Source organism: Meles meles, chromosome 10, assembly GCF_922984935.1.
Source record: "Meles meles chromosome 10, mMelMel3.1 paternal haplotype, whole genome shotgun sequence".
NCBI classification, from domain to species: Eukaryota; Metazoa; Chordata; class Mammalia; order Carnivora; family Mustelidae; genus Meles; species Meles meles.
The window spans coordinates 86,408,479-86,423,259 of record NC_060075.1 but is presented as its reverse complement, the minus strand read 5'-3'; the positions used below and the strand labels follow the sequence as shown (position 1 = coordinate 86,423,259).

The 14,781-nt window shown below is 39.8% G+C and overlaps 2 protein-coding genes across 12 annotated transcripts in view; one reads left to right on the top strand and one right to left on the bottom strand.

Moving 5' to 3' along the window:
* TMEM60 (transmembrane protein 60) overlaps positions 1-6,319 on the bottom strand; it is a 46,020-nt gene extending 39,701 nt beyond the window's left edge. For 2 of the 3 annotated variants that reach the window (XR_006820566.1, XR_006820567.1), the window contains exon 1: positions 6,013-6,319. Coding sequence is in view for 1 of the 3 variants with exons in the window: in XM_046021390.1 (XP_045877346.1) it covers positions 2,145-2,546 (402 nt within the window). In the remaining 2 variants the exon portion in view is untranslated. Of the gene's footprint in view, positions 1-1,902; positions 2,597-6,012 lie in introns of those variants that run through there. The other variant, XM_046021390.1, reaches the window with a different exon arrangement.
* Positions 6,320-6,564: 245 nt separating this feature from the next.
* PHTF2 (putative homeodomain transcription factor 2) overlaps positions 6,565-14,781 on the top strand; it is a 151,320-nt gene continuing 143,103 nt past the window's right edge. For all 9 annotated transcript variants that reach the window (XR_006820598.1, XR_006820597.1, XR_006820592.1 and 6 more), the window contains exon 1: positions 6,565-6,747. The gene's annotated coding sequence lies outside the window, so the exon portion shown is untranslated. The remainder of the gene's footprint in view (positions 6,748-14,781) is intronic.

The window sequence follows — 14,781 nt, the reverse complement described above, 5'->3', positions numbered from 1 at the left end:
GTTTCTTTGAGTTCTGTGAGCTGCTCTAGCAAATTAATTGGGAGTCGTGGGAACATCCAATCTATAGCTGGATTTGTAATTGGTATCTCAAGTTTGGAGGGAGGAGGCGTCTTCTGGGATTGAACCCTTAACCTGTGGGATCAGATCCTATTTCCGAGTAGTGTCAGAACTGAAAGAATTCCTTGGTGGTATGGGGGTAAAACACACATTTGAATTGGTGCCAGAATCAAGGAGGCAAACATCAATAACTTATGCTGCTTCAGGTTGTTTAGTCCGTCAGTATACAGTAAGAAAAAGTTCTACTTTCTGGGAACCTCTCAGATACTATTACAATTAATTGAGCCTCATGGGTCAACAGGTTAGTTACTATGTCACCTTTTAGATATAATTCTTACCCAGCTTCTCTCTTATTTCCTTCGAGACCTCTCCCACCTTTTCTCTTAGAAATCTCATACAGAATTTCCTAGCTTAGGAAATTTTATGTTTTATGGCCTAGCTTAGGGGTGTTTTCGTATGGCTGTAAGGCAAGAATAGTTTTTATAGTTTTAAGTAATTGGAATAAAAGTCAAAAGAATACTACTTTGTGATATATGGAAATTTTACAAAATTGAAGTTTCGTTGTCCATAAAGTTTTATTTGAACATAGCACATGGTTTATGGCTGCTTTTTCATCACAGCACTGATTTGAGCTGTTGAGATAGAAACAATATAGTCCACAAAGCTTAAAGTATTTACTAGATAAACCTTTACAGAAAAATTTTGCCGACTTCTGACCCAGCTAATTACATGTGGTGCTGTCCTTTTCCTTTTCCCTGTGAGAGCTCATACTTAGTTAATACTGCATAAATACAGCTTTTGCTGAATTTCAGAATCTTCCTATCTGGTTTCTCATAGAGATAAAAGCCTTCTTCTACTTTGAATCTATCATCAGAGAGACCAAATTGTTTGGATCTCTCAGTTGAATTAGGAGTATCTAATCAAGCCTGGAACATTATGTTCCCCATATTAACTATCCTTTTCCATCCTATTTTTAGATGCTCAAAAGAGGAATATATACCAATTATAAGACAGAAATATGCTTGTAACTGATCAATTCTTATTTCGTTTAGCTCTGTAATTTCAAACAAGGAGTTCAGCTATATTAATTTGTGGTGTGTAGCTTAAACTTTTTTGTCATGTTTTCTTCTATACAAAAGAGAACTAGATCAAAATGCTACATTCAAAGCAATCCTCTCAAGTATTAGCAGCCAGGAAGCACTGTCATGTGTGTTAGATATTTTTAAAACAGACAGACTACTACTTTGGGTTCTTCCCAGAGCTAAAAGTGAGCTGTATAGGGCGAGAACAATCACCTGCTTTAGGGTTATAATGCACGTAAGACTGTTTGGAATTCTTATAAGTAATGTCACCTATGTTTCACTGGAATGGGTTGAGTGCTTTGGTAGGATCATCCATAAATTCTCAAGCCAGGACACTTTTAAGAGTGAAAGGGGCACTAACTTGCTGAGGCCCAGAACAACAGGCATAAACAGGAACTGTCCTGATCCAACCAGGATGAAAATTCCCTCTAACTTTAGGGATAGGCAAGCCTCTGCTCTCTTTTAATATTGCCACCTCTAATTCATGGGTCATATACAGAAGGGAGAAGTAGCAATGAAGTTAGCTTAGATAAAAATCTGGCAAACTCCCAGACTCCTTCTGAATATAAATATGAAGTGGCACAACTATTTCAGTAACTAGGTTTTTTCCTCTGTAATTTACAAGCACAAATGACCATTTACTTTGGTCATAATGGGACTATATTAAACTTCTACCCAAATGTAGATTAAAGACTTAATATTTATGTACTTTACAAATTGACCGCGTACGTTCAACAGATTATTTAAGAGTCAAGTAGAAAAATAAGGTCAAAAACAAACTTTATTTACATAGGGATAATAAGGATATTAATAACTGAAATACTGAATAATTGAGCTTTGGATTGACTAGAAGTCCATGATTCACAAAGACTTTTATGGAAGCAGTATAAAACTACATTTGGTTATTTTTCTCAGTTCTCTGGTATTCTTCAAGCTTGCAAGGATTCAGAACACTTTAATGATAGTTTGTTGAACAGCAGTAAAATGAAATGATGTCCTTAGAAGTCAGTCTCTCACAAAAAAGACGTTATATCCAAGTTCTATCAAAGCCCCAGCCAGTAAGGCCCATAAAGGAATGAAGACATAGGACAGATTCATGGTAGTAAACTGTTCCAGTTTAGCACAGAGTGCAAGGCAGAAGGCTAATTTAAGTAACATTGCAATGAGGTACCAGGCTTTTTTTTTAATATTGTGCGATCCATGTCGAGGGTCAAAGCCAGACTTACATCGCCCAGCCATTTTCACAATCAGCATGACAAGAAGGATAGTATCAAATATCCAGACTGGAATAAATATGAGGAACCAGTTCCAAGGTGCCTTCTCATCCAGTTTCAACACCAACATGATCAAGAAGAGTAATGTGAAAAGCCAGGTGAGTAGTACTCTCTGAGCCAAGGACATTCTCATTTAAACAGTTTAAAGAGGCTGTTGCAGAGTCGAAAAAAGGAAAATATACCCTAAGAGAAGGAAAAAAAGTCAGGATTGTTTTGATACCGGGGGGGGGGGGGGGGGGGGGAGAATCACTTCCATTCCTGTTGAACAAACCTGGCTCTTCCCCACTCACAGATTTCCTAATTTTGAAAACATGCTATTCTTCTTCCTTTCAAACCCTGTAAAATTTGTAGCCACCTCTGACAACATTACATTCATAATTCCTTAGCCTATGACAAAATACAGTAAAACTTAGTATATCAACTGGGCATAAGCTCTATTCAAAATGTCTCAAGAATAGTCTGTTCCTTTATATTGCTGTCACTCAAGTCCAAGTACTCATGACTTCATTCCTGTACCTCAGGGATATTCTTAAATTCTTTTTGTACATCTGTACGTCTATAAATTTTCATTCAATTTTGAGATGTACTAAGAAAAAGCATCCAAAATCAAAGTAGCGAAAAAGGAGGAAGTGGTTATCAGGTCAAGGGAGGAGAGTTCTTTTTTTTTCCATTTTATTTATTTTTTCAGCGTAACAGTATTCATTCTTTTTGCACAACACCCAGTGCTCCATGCAAAACGTGCCCTCCCCATTACCCACCACCTGTAGGGAGGAGAGTTCTAATAAGGAGGGGACTGGGTAACAAAAATTCAGATAGTAAACAGAAGTTAGGTTGTGAGGATATCATTGGGCTAAATAATACAGAATATGTTGATAATACTGGATTTTCACATAGTTTAGTCTGTGGGTCTTTTTAAATTAAACTTTCTCACTGCAATTCTTATAAATACCTACTAGTCTGAATTTTTCTTTTTAATACTACTCATTATATATTTTTTGGTTTGTAGTATAGACCCTCCTGATTTTTTGCTAGTTGCTATCCAGTAATCAAGACCACTTAAACTTTTGACATTTTGTTATTACTAGATGCTATATTACTCAAGAATTTAGGCTCTTTCTCTCGCGCTCTCTCTTTTTTAAAGAATGTAGGGCTTGAATTTAGGCCTCTGAGATCAATAGTTGCATGCTCTATCAACTGAGCCAGCCACGCAACCAGAAGTTATTTCTTATATCCCTTATATCTGTATCTGTCTATCGATCTCTTATCTCTACTTCTGTTTTTCATTAGTACTATATGACTATGATTAGATACATTCTAGGATATACTCTAATATCTGAAAGGACTAGTAGTACCTACTACTCATAGATTTCCAGAATGTTTTACCCTTTCATTTTTTTTTCACTGCTAAAATCACTAATTCTTAAAAACTTGGAATTTTGATTGGGATACATTAATCTATAATACTTAGGTATAAGCATTTATTGTCTTCACATACAGGTTGACAGTATATTCTATACTTGTTCAAGCTTTTTGTATCAACTTTGGGACCATTTGGGAAAAGGGTAAGTAGAATGGAAATCAGAAGCCCAACTGCAGCAGCTGGGTGAAGAGTTAACAGAAGATAACAAAATGTAAACAGCTGACAATACTTTATTCCTCTGAAACACTTGGAGAAGATAAAAGATAAGACACATAAGGAGACTGAGAAAGGGTCAGGAAGAAATTTTTCAGTAAAGGAAGAATCTATGATTAAAATGGAGGGAAATAAGTCACAAAGAGTGATAGAGGACACTTGATGGAAGGAGAAAAACATCAGAAGGTGGTGGGTAGCAAAAGATGAAGGGTAGGATTAAAAAGCAGAGAAATAAGAAGGAAAAAGTGAAGGAACTGGCTAGGTGAATAAAATGTCCAAGACTAGCATGTTTAATTAATTATATTTTAAAACTAACTTTGAGGGGCGCCTGGGTGGCTTAGTTGGTTGGGTGTCTGCCCTTAGCTGGGGTCATGATCTCGGGGTCCTGGGATCAAACCCCACATCAGGCTCCCCACTCAGGAGGAGCTCTGCTTCTCCCTCCCTCTCTACCCCTCCCCAACTTGTTCTCTCTTTCTCAAATAATCTTAAAAATAAAACAAAACTAATTTTGATATTCTTTGCTACACCTCTACTACCTTAAATAGTGGGCTATCACGGAGCAAGACTGTGAATCTATTTTACTGTAATAGTGACTTAGGGATCTCCTAACTCCCCTTTTCCCATGATACCCATCTGCTAGCACCTGTTTTCTTAGCTGGCAGATCGGAGGCTTCATACTGCAGTATGAAAAGCAGATGCTTTTGCTCCCAGGAAGGCTTTTTTTCTCCAGGTCTCCTTTCAGGACCAAGGGCTGCTACAGTGGGATATGGGGCTGAATTTGGAAGAAGGTATGAGGGATGTGAACTGATTATTAACTACAAATGGATTTATACTGTAAATCAAGTTTGCTCAAACCTGATCTCCAATCTATCTGGCCGTTTTTGTGAACCTTTAAAAAGTTTGTGGTAATACATTTGTTTAAATACAACTTTCCATCAGCCATTGGGTGAGTCAGGGTTCAAATTTTCGCATACAGCGCTGAGTAATAACTGGTCATAGAAACAGCTGCTACACTCAACATAGGTACTTCAGGACTGGAGACGGAGGGATGATACAAAGAGCACACAGTTCTGTGGCTTCAGGTTTTATAATGTGGGATGCCACAAAGTTCTGTAAGCACTTCTACTAAAATGCTCTCAAGTGGGAAGCACTATGCTGATGTTTAAATGACGAAGAATTCTGGATGCTGGGCTACAACGCCAATTTTTACTTGTTCATAAATCTTCACTAATTGAAGTAATCGTACTAGTCTTCTTTCTCCTCAAGAGAAGAGGCTGCATACTCCAAAACAAAAATTTGCTCTACTAAAGTCCTATTCGAGGTGATTACTTCTGGTACCAGGAAGATAGTTAAGTATTAGTTCATATGCTTCCTCATCCACTGTCAAAATCTTCTGCATTGTCCCAAAATGGAAATCGAAAGGGCTCTGCCCACAGTTCCAGCATCTAGCAGTTGTGTGTGCACTCATTAATTTGCCCACGGTGCGGTCTACACCACCCTCATTTCCTTCCCTCGCAACTGCCAGCACTCTTCCAGATGAACTCACCCTATCCCGAAGACAGTTTTGCTTTCCTCTAAATGAATCGTTTTCCAAAGGCTCCTACGGCCTTGTCGAACTTAACCTTCCTTCAGCGGAACAGCGCTCTGCTCACAACTCATATGATTTTTGGGCCTACTTGTCCCTAGAACTTCAGGACGTTCATAAACGATCCTCGCCTTTAGTCTTCAAAGACCTACTGTCCGCCCTAATTCGGATACGCTTTGGGCCCAGTATACTTTGGGAGCTGAACGCGGTTTCTTGCACACGATCCAAAACGCACGCAGAAGCCTGTCTGTACGTTTGGCGGGGAATGTAAGGAGCTGGGAGGCAGCGACAAACCCCCTGAGGTCGGGAAGCCAGCGCTGGGGAACCGGGGGAGCAAATGCACCTCGGGAGAATGCCGGCCCACTGGACCCCGGGACTCACCTGACAGCGCCGCTGGCCGGAGAGCGGGGAGGGGCGCGAAGATCAGAAAACTCGCCAGTTTGGATCCTTGGCCTTTTCCACGCTTTCTCCTCCATTAAATCCAGAACCCGTCACATGATAATCAAGAAAAAGATCTCAGTTCCGCCTCCCCAAACCACCGCGGTGGAGGCTCTGTGTTCTACCTCAGGGCCACGCCCACATCCGGGGCGGCAGGTTCTCACAGCCTCCGAGTCTACCCTCTTTACCTATAGGTAGAGAGGATGCCAATCTGGTTTCAGAGGTCCTTTTCCCTGTGGTAATTGGACCATTTGGCCACCAGTGCGAACCAACCGACCTTTTCTTACGTTCGGGTTTGTCAAAAAGGCGGCTATAAAAGAAGCCACTAGGCCCGCCTCTCTACCGCTACGGGCTAGGAGGAAAGTCAGTCTAAGCACAGCCTGGAGTACCCGTGGTCCCATTGGGCCCACAGACGCCAATCAGACCAACCAGCGCTCGGCTCCGCCCCCGAGGGGGGCGCCCCGCCTCTTTTCTCGCCCTCCCTGCTAGCGCGCGGAGACTGCAGGCTCCGGCGCAAAATCCTGCGGGAGAGGGGGTGGGGCGACAGCTCTGGAGGCAGCACTCCCGCCGGCAGCCTCGTTGTGACTCCTCCGGCTCCCGCAGCGGCGGCGGCACTCGCCTCGGAGTCTCCCGCGCGCACCCCAGCCGCCTCCTAGCGGCGCGGCGCCCACTCCTACGGTAAGAGCCGGCATCACCTCCGCGCTTGGGCGGGCCGTGTGGAGGTCGTTGGGTTCTGACAGAATCCTGGGGATGGAGCAGGACGAGGGAGGAAAGCGGCGGGCGGGATGGAGGTGGAGGCTCCGGGGCCGAAGCGTTGCCCTCCGCCGCCGGTGACTTCCTCGGCAGCCGCTGGCACCTGCGCGCCGGGGTCAACCGCGGTCCCCTCCCATCATTTGACCGGTGGCAGAGGCTCAGCCTCCCGCCTCCCGAGTCCGTGCTGTCCTCGAGCCTGGATGGTGACGGGCCGAAGCCCAGCGCCGCCTCCCGCCCCTCCGCCCCCTCTCGCGGCCCCTCTCCTTGGCTTCCTTCCCCTGGCGCTGTACTGGGGGCGCGCCGGGTCTTGGAGGGCGTGCGGGGGCATCGAGTGGCCGAGCCCGGGCGAGCGGAGAGGTCAGCTAGCGGCCGGAGGAGCGGGCTCCGGCGGAGGGGGCGACTGTGCGCACGCCGGACGCTGGCTGGAGGGAGGGTCTCTGCCCTGCACCCACTGGGAAGGCAACAGTTTAGTTCACTGATTCCAGCACTGACTGCGGAGCGGGTGCTGAAATCCTCTTGGGGCCCTGAGGGCTATTTCCCCTCTGGAAACAATACTGCAGTCCATCAGCTTGCTTTACCTTTTCTTATTTTTATCTGCCTGATGTTGACAGCCAGTATTTTGGTATTGTTCCTTGAGTCATGACTTTTAACCTCAGCACCTCCTTCTATAACTTTGGAGATCATTCTGTCACTGATCCATCATCATCACTCTTTATTTTTAGCCAGACCAAAAAACAAAACAAAACAAAAAACCAAAAAACTGCTTTATATACCAAATAGTTTTAAAATTCGTTAATTATTAAATATATTGTATACTTGCTGTCTTTGTTTATGGTATATCCGGATTATCTTGAGGTTACTTTGTTAATTGTGTGCTTGATTTTATAGTTTTTGGTTAGCTTGAGCCAACTAGATATTTTAGGATTTTTTCCCCCCCTCTGAGACTGTGGATATAGCCATAGTATTTGCTCTTGTTTTAGATAACATGGTTTTTTTGTTTGTTTGTTTGTTTGTTTTTTAGAAATTTGTTTCCTCCCCACCTGGATTTTTTTCACAGCATTTTTAAAGTTGAAAGCGGGCATTCTGAGAATTTGGGAATTATGCACTTTAGCCTAAAGAGCTGTAAAATGGCATTAACAATTTGAAATCCCAACTTCTTGGAGTAAACATTGCTAAGTTTAAGAGAAGAAAATTGGTGTCTGCTCTCAGTTGTAGTGGTTCAGCCTCCACAGATTCCAGAGGAAAGCAGTCTAGAGGTCTGGAGAGAATGAGCCATGCCTGAGACCAGACACAGGTGATTCCACGGAAATTTATTTCTGGGGAAATAGCCTGCCTCCCACACAGGTTAGTGGATCAGATAGTATTAAGTTAGGTGTTAGTAAGGTAGGAAGTGTGTTTTGTAACTTTTACCAATTTCTGAGAGGGCATGAAAATGTAGTAAGAGAAAAAAGTATAATGTACAGTAGGGGCACTCTTGTATAGTCAAACTTCCCAGAGTAAAGTTTTTGTTTTTTTTTTTTAGTCCAAACTGGCAGTGGACATTTGGTCCTAAAAACGAAGTAGGTGGTCTGAGCAATTTTTATTTATTTTATTATTTTAAAAAAATATTTATTTATTTGTTTAAGTTAGCTCCACATCCAGTGTGGAGCTGGAACTCACAACTCTGAGATCAAAAATCACATGCTCTACTGACTGAGCCAGCTGGGCATCCTGGCCTGAGCAGTTTTATTTTATTTTACTTTTTCTGGCCTGAACAATTTTTAAACCAATGAACCTTTTTGCTAGCCCATATAATACAGAAGTTCAAGGAATTTGTAATTAAAAGGTCTACACTAGACTAAGCCAAAGAAAATTTAGGGTGGCATGTAGGAAAAATGAGGATCGAAAAATAGTTGGATTGCTTCCATACTATCTTGTTTAATCTTGATCATGCTATGAGGTATCAGCTAGTAAGTTGGTGGAGGTGGGATTCACATCCAGGCAATTCACATCCAGGCAATCTGTTACAAAGCCTAAATTCCAAGCCAATATGCTTTACCACCACAGTGGCTTCTTTGAGACCTAGCATAAGGAGAATAATCAGTGGAAAATAATGCTGCAAAATCGTAAACTGAAGAAGAGTATTGTACGTATTCGGTAACACTTTGAGTCACTGTATGCAGGCACTGTTGAATATTGCTGGGGATTTAAGGATGGAGTCCCCTTTCCTGTCTTTAGTGGGGGAGAGAAGTAAATAATGATAATACAATACAATACATACTATAAGAGAGTGCCATAGAGTCTGATTTTTTTTTTTTTAAGATTTTATTTATTCATTTGACAGACAGCAAGAGAGGGAACACAAGCAGGGGTAGTGGGAGAGGAAGAAGCAGGCTTCCCACCAAGCAGGGAGCCCAGTGCTGGGCTGGAACCCAGGACCCTGGGATCATGACATGAGCCGAAGGGAGATACTAAGGACTGAGCCACGCATGCACCCTGAGTCTGTGATTTAATGGAAGAGAATTCAGTTGAAGTTTAGACATACCAGTATTTGAATTTCTGTTTGGCCTGGCGACCTTTAACATGATAGTGAACCTTTCTCAACTTCAGTTTTCTCATCTGTTAAGTGGAGAAGAATTACTTCAAAGGGGAGTAGTAAGCATTAAACACTGTAAAGCACTGGCACACTGGTAAGCCCTGAATAAAGAAGTGGAGTGGAGAGGGGTTGGAGGAGTTGTGGAGAGCTATCTCTGGAGCCTTAAAAGGTAAGTGGTAGTTTTCACTGTTGGGGAAAGAGGGCATCCCACAGAGAAAAGGAGGCAGGGTCAAGGACAGGAATATGGATTGTTGAGGGAATGGCAAGTAATGTAGCTTTGTGTAAAAAGTATTTGTGAAGGCGAAAATGTAAACGGTAATTGTGTGTAAATGTGGCTGGGCAAGGTGAGTAGGACCCAATTTTTGCAGTTGGAAGTTGCAAACTTAGATATTAAAATTGTAGGAAATCCTCAACAGTTTGTGCATTGTTACATTTTTATGTACTGTTTACTATTTAATACTTATTTTCCCCAGTGACAATTAAAACTTCTTTTCCAAAGCATCCAGCTAAGCACTTGTATTATTTCATTGCAATGTTTCATTCTAAGCTATAAACGAAGTCTTATACTGCTAGAGGCATTTGCACTTAATTTGTGAAATGTATTTTGGGATTAAAAAAGAAGAATCTTAAGGTGAATGTTGCTTCCCTTAACCCTTTACCTAGTATGTAGGCACATACAGCCAGTATTGTAAACTTCTGTTTGATATATGCTGACTGCCTTTTCTGAATCCAAATTTGAGACCTAATGGTGGGACAGAATGTTTTAAATTGGGGCTGTTCTTAAAAAATCTGAGAAAAAACCCCACGTGTGTATCTTCCCTTCAGGTTAACACAGAACCATAAATAACTTCCATTGGATTTATAAATGTAGATCACTTCATGACCGGAATTATTTGACTAAGTTGAAAATATTAAATGCCATTTAGGAAGGCTGCGTTTTTATTCCAACTTGTTAGCCTCATACAAATTGCTAAAATGACACAAAATATAGAGATCAATTTTCACATGAGAAAAACAGACTGCTTCCTAGAACAGGTAATTTTACAGCACTAGGAAAGAAAATATGCTGGACTTTATTCTGAGTAGTGAACAGGAACTGGGCAGGAAATGGCTGTGGCTGAACCACTACCTGATAATAATCATAACATGATTGAATTTGACATTTAATGAGAGGAAGTAAAGGGGAGGGAAAGTGCACTGTATGCAGCTTTCCAGTTTCAGAAACAGTAGGAGAAAAGGGCTTTTAAAAGTGTTTCTACCGAAATTTTGAAGATGTGGAGTAGGCACTGATACTTGTTGCATGGATGAAAGCACCTTAGTAAAACATTCTGTAAGAGGTCTGTTACAGATAGTAAAAAGCTTAAAGTTGCATGGCATGAGTTTTGGTCCTCTGCAGACTTAGGTTCAAGTCTCAATTCTACAGTCCATCAGTTGTGTGACTTTGAGCTCATTCTGTAATCTTTTTGAGGTTCAGTTTTATTTAATCATAAGTGGAGATATTTACTGTGTAAGATTTTGAGAATTAAATGAGCTAATGTACATAAAGCCCTTGACACATTGCCTGGCTTATAAGACATGTTCAGAAAATGGTTGTTGCTGTTATTTGACTAAGTTGAACAGGTGTGTTTATTTGTTTATTTTAGTGGAGATGCGCAGAGAGGGAGAGCCAGAGAGAGAATCTTAAGCAGGCCCCACGCTGGGTGTGAAGCCTGGCACAGGGATTAATCTCACCACCCTGAGATCATGACCTGAGCTGAAGTCCAGAGTCCGAGACTTAACTGACTGAGCTACCCCGGTGCCCCGTACAGGTGTTTTTTGTTTGTTTGTTTGTTTGTTTTGTTTTTAAATTTGGTTCTCAGATACAGTAAGGAGAGCCAAAAAATGGCAAACAAAACCTTAAGAGGAGACAATAGGATATTATACAGGCAAAGCCAGAGTTGAATTAAAAATCAAGTCATTACATGCTCACTTTGGCAGTACATGTACTAAAAAGTCATTGCAGCTACATACAAAACAACAGAAAAGATAGGGAAAGAGCTTCATATTCTCAACTTTTTTTTTTCCTGACGAAAGTAGGTCAGACTCATTAAACCAGGTAGAGTAAATAAATAAGGTTTTGCTACTCTAAATAACAATAAAAAAGAATACTGAAATTGGGTCTCTTGTACTGTGAGTTTAGTATATACAGAGAAAGGGACTTTTTTCTTCAAATCCCTTAGCCACATTCTTATCTCTGAAATTCTTTTAATAGATAAAAGCCATTAATTTTACAGTTACAGAGAAGGCTTTCAATGCAAGTAATCTTGGGAGATAAAGCAGGTTAATTTAACTACATATTTTTCACAAGTATTGATTCTATATATCCCATTGCCTACTATGTATCTCTTGGGCAGTGAATGTATCATATATTGGAAAATAAACATGTCTTCTTGTTCCCAAACCTGTTTCTTCTCTGTATTCCCTATCCTAGTGAATAGTTCTTCTGTTGTTCAAGCCAAGAGTCATAGAGCATCCTTTCTGTACCTTTCATGTCCATTTGGTAAATACGTCTGGTCTTTCTCTTTATTAGCTATCCATCTTCTAACTATGCCCTGTCCTAACACCCACCCCTCATTGCCACTGACTTATTTTAGACACTCATCATTTTTTCTCCAGGTAATTAATAGTCTTCTTGGTTTTAATTTAGCCTTATATTAACCAGTTCACACAACTTTCTTCTAGAATGATGTTGCTGAATACTAATACGGTCAGATTAAAATTGTATTCTTAATGCCAGCACATGATGATATTTAATAAATATTAGATCCCTCAATGTATCTTGAACTTAAGATAATACTAAGTGACTTGTATACCTATACCAAGAGTTTTCTTTGTGGGAAAGGTTTTAACAACTACTTTAATTTCATTAATAAAGGGCTACTTAGTTTCTTTCTTTGTTTTTGAGTGAGCATCAGTAGTTTCTACCCTTTTTTTTTTAAGGAGTTATTTATTTGAGAGAGTGAGAGCATGAGCAGAGAGAGAGAGGGGAGAGAGTCTTAAGCAGACCATGCTGAGCACAGACCTAGACTCGGGACTCCATCTCAGGACTCTGAGATCATAACGTGAGCTGAATCCAAGAACTGTACACTTAACAGACTGCTCCATCCAGGCACAGCAATAGTTTATCTTTCAGAGAGTTTGTCTGTTTAATCTAAGTTGTTAAGTTGGCATGAAATTGTTCATAATATTCTCTTAATTATCTTTTTATTTTTAAAGATTTTTATTTATTTATTTGACAGACAGAGATCACAAGTAGGCAGAGAGACAGGCAGAGAGAGAGAGGAAGAAGCAGGCTCCCTGCTGAGCAGAGAGCCCGATGCGGGGCTGGATCCCAGGACCCTGAGATCATGACCTGAGCCGAAGGCAGAGGCTTCCACCCACTGAGCCACCCAGGCGCACCTCTTATTATCTTTTTAATGTTTTAAGATCTATAGCTGTGTTTCCTCTTTCATTCCTGACTGTTAATTCGTGTGTTTTTTCCCCTTTTCAGTTTGGCTAGAGATTTGTCTATTTTATTGCTAGTCAAAGGAACCGCTTTTGGTATTCCTCATCGATTTTTTTGTTCTCAATTTCACTGATTTCTATTCTTTATTATTTTCCTTCTGCTCTTTACTTTGCATTTTATTTGCTTGAGTTTTAAAGTTTATTAGTTTACTGTCTTCTGATATAAGGGATTAATGCTGTAAAATTTCCCTCTAAATAGTGCTTTGGCTGCATCCCATTAATTTTGATATGTTGTATTTTCATTTTTATTCAGCTCAGAAATCCTTGCTGATTTTATTTGTGATGTCTTCTTTGACTCCAATGGTTATAAATGAGTATGCACATGGAAATTTTTGGGTATTGATTTCTGATTTAATCTCACTGTGCTCAGAGAATATACATTGTGAGATTTGAAGCATTGTGAATTTATTGAGACTTGTTTTATGACACCAGAATATGCTCTGTCTTGGTAAATGATTCATGTGCACTTGAAAAGAAAGTTGGGTGGAGTAGCTGTAAATGTGGGATCAAGTTGACTGATAGAATTGCTCAAGGTTTCTCTATCCTTATTGATTTTATGTCTACTTGTTCTAGTAATTTTGAAAGAACGGTATTGAAATCTCTAAATATAATTGTGGACTTGCCAGTTTCTGCTTATATTTTCATCAGTATGACTTCATATATTTTGAAGTTCTGCTACTAGATTGATTCATATTTAGGATTGTTGTAATTTTTTTATAAATTGGATCCCTTTATCATTGTGAAATGGCTGTCTTTATTTCTGGTAATATGCTTTGCTCTGAAATCTACTTTGTCAGTAATGCCTCTCTAGCTTTGTTTTGATTGGTTTAGTGAGGTGCATCTTTTTTCCATCCTTTTACTTTTATCCATTTGTGTGTTTTTGAAGTAGATTTCTGGTAGGTGGCATATAGTTCAGTCTTTGTTTTCTTATCCAGTTTTCTAATCTTTGTTTTTTAGTTTAGACCATTTATATTTAATATGATTATTGATATTGTTGGGTTTAAATCTACTATCTTGCTATTTGTGTTTTATTTGTCCCATCTGTTTTTTGTTTGTTTGTTTTTGCTCTTTGCCTTGTACTTTTTATTACTTGAGTATTTTTTATGACTCTTCCTTTATATCTTTTTATTATCTATAGGTTTTTTGTTTTGGTATGTTTTTTGGGTTTGTTTTTGTTTGTTTGTAGTGTTTCAATCTATTTTTGGGTAAAATACCACCTCACATAATTATATAACAGCCTTATAACACTGTAGTTCCATTTCTTCTCATTCTTGTATTGTCATACATTTTAGTTCTACATATGTTTAAATCCCACAATATATTTTTAGTTTTCTAGCTTTAAATGGTCAGTTCCCTTAAGTGGAGTTAAAAATAATATTTAGGAAAAGGGCTCTTATTTTAACCACATTTGTCCCACTTTCAAGTCTCTTCCTTCCTTTGAAATTCCTTTTCCATCTGGTATCATTTACCTTCTCCCTGACTGATTATGTTTAGCATTTATTTTAAGCTGAATTACTGCTGGGAATTCTTTCAGCTTTTATATGTCTGAAACTAGCCCCCTCTGCTTTTTGGTACTTCAGTTTTCAAACGTATTTTTGCTGGGTATAGAATTCTAGATGGACAGTTTTTTTCTTTAACGACTTTAATGATAGGACTTTAATGATAAGACTTTTAGGATGCTCCACTATCTTCTCACTTGCCTTTTTCTGACATGAAATTTACTGTTACGGTTATTTCTTCATACTAAAAGTGTTTTTTTTCTCTAGCTACTTGTAGAATGATCTTTTTACCACTGGTTTAAAGCACTTTTATTATGATATGCTTTGGTATAGTTTTATGTT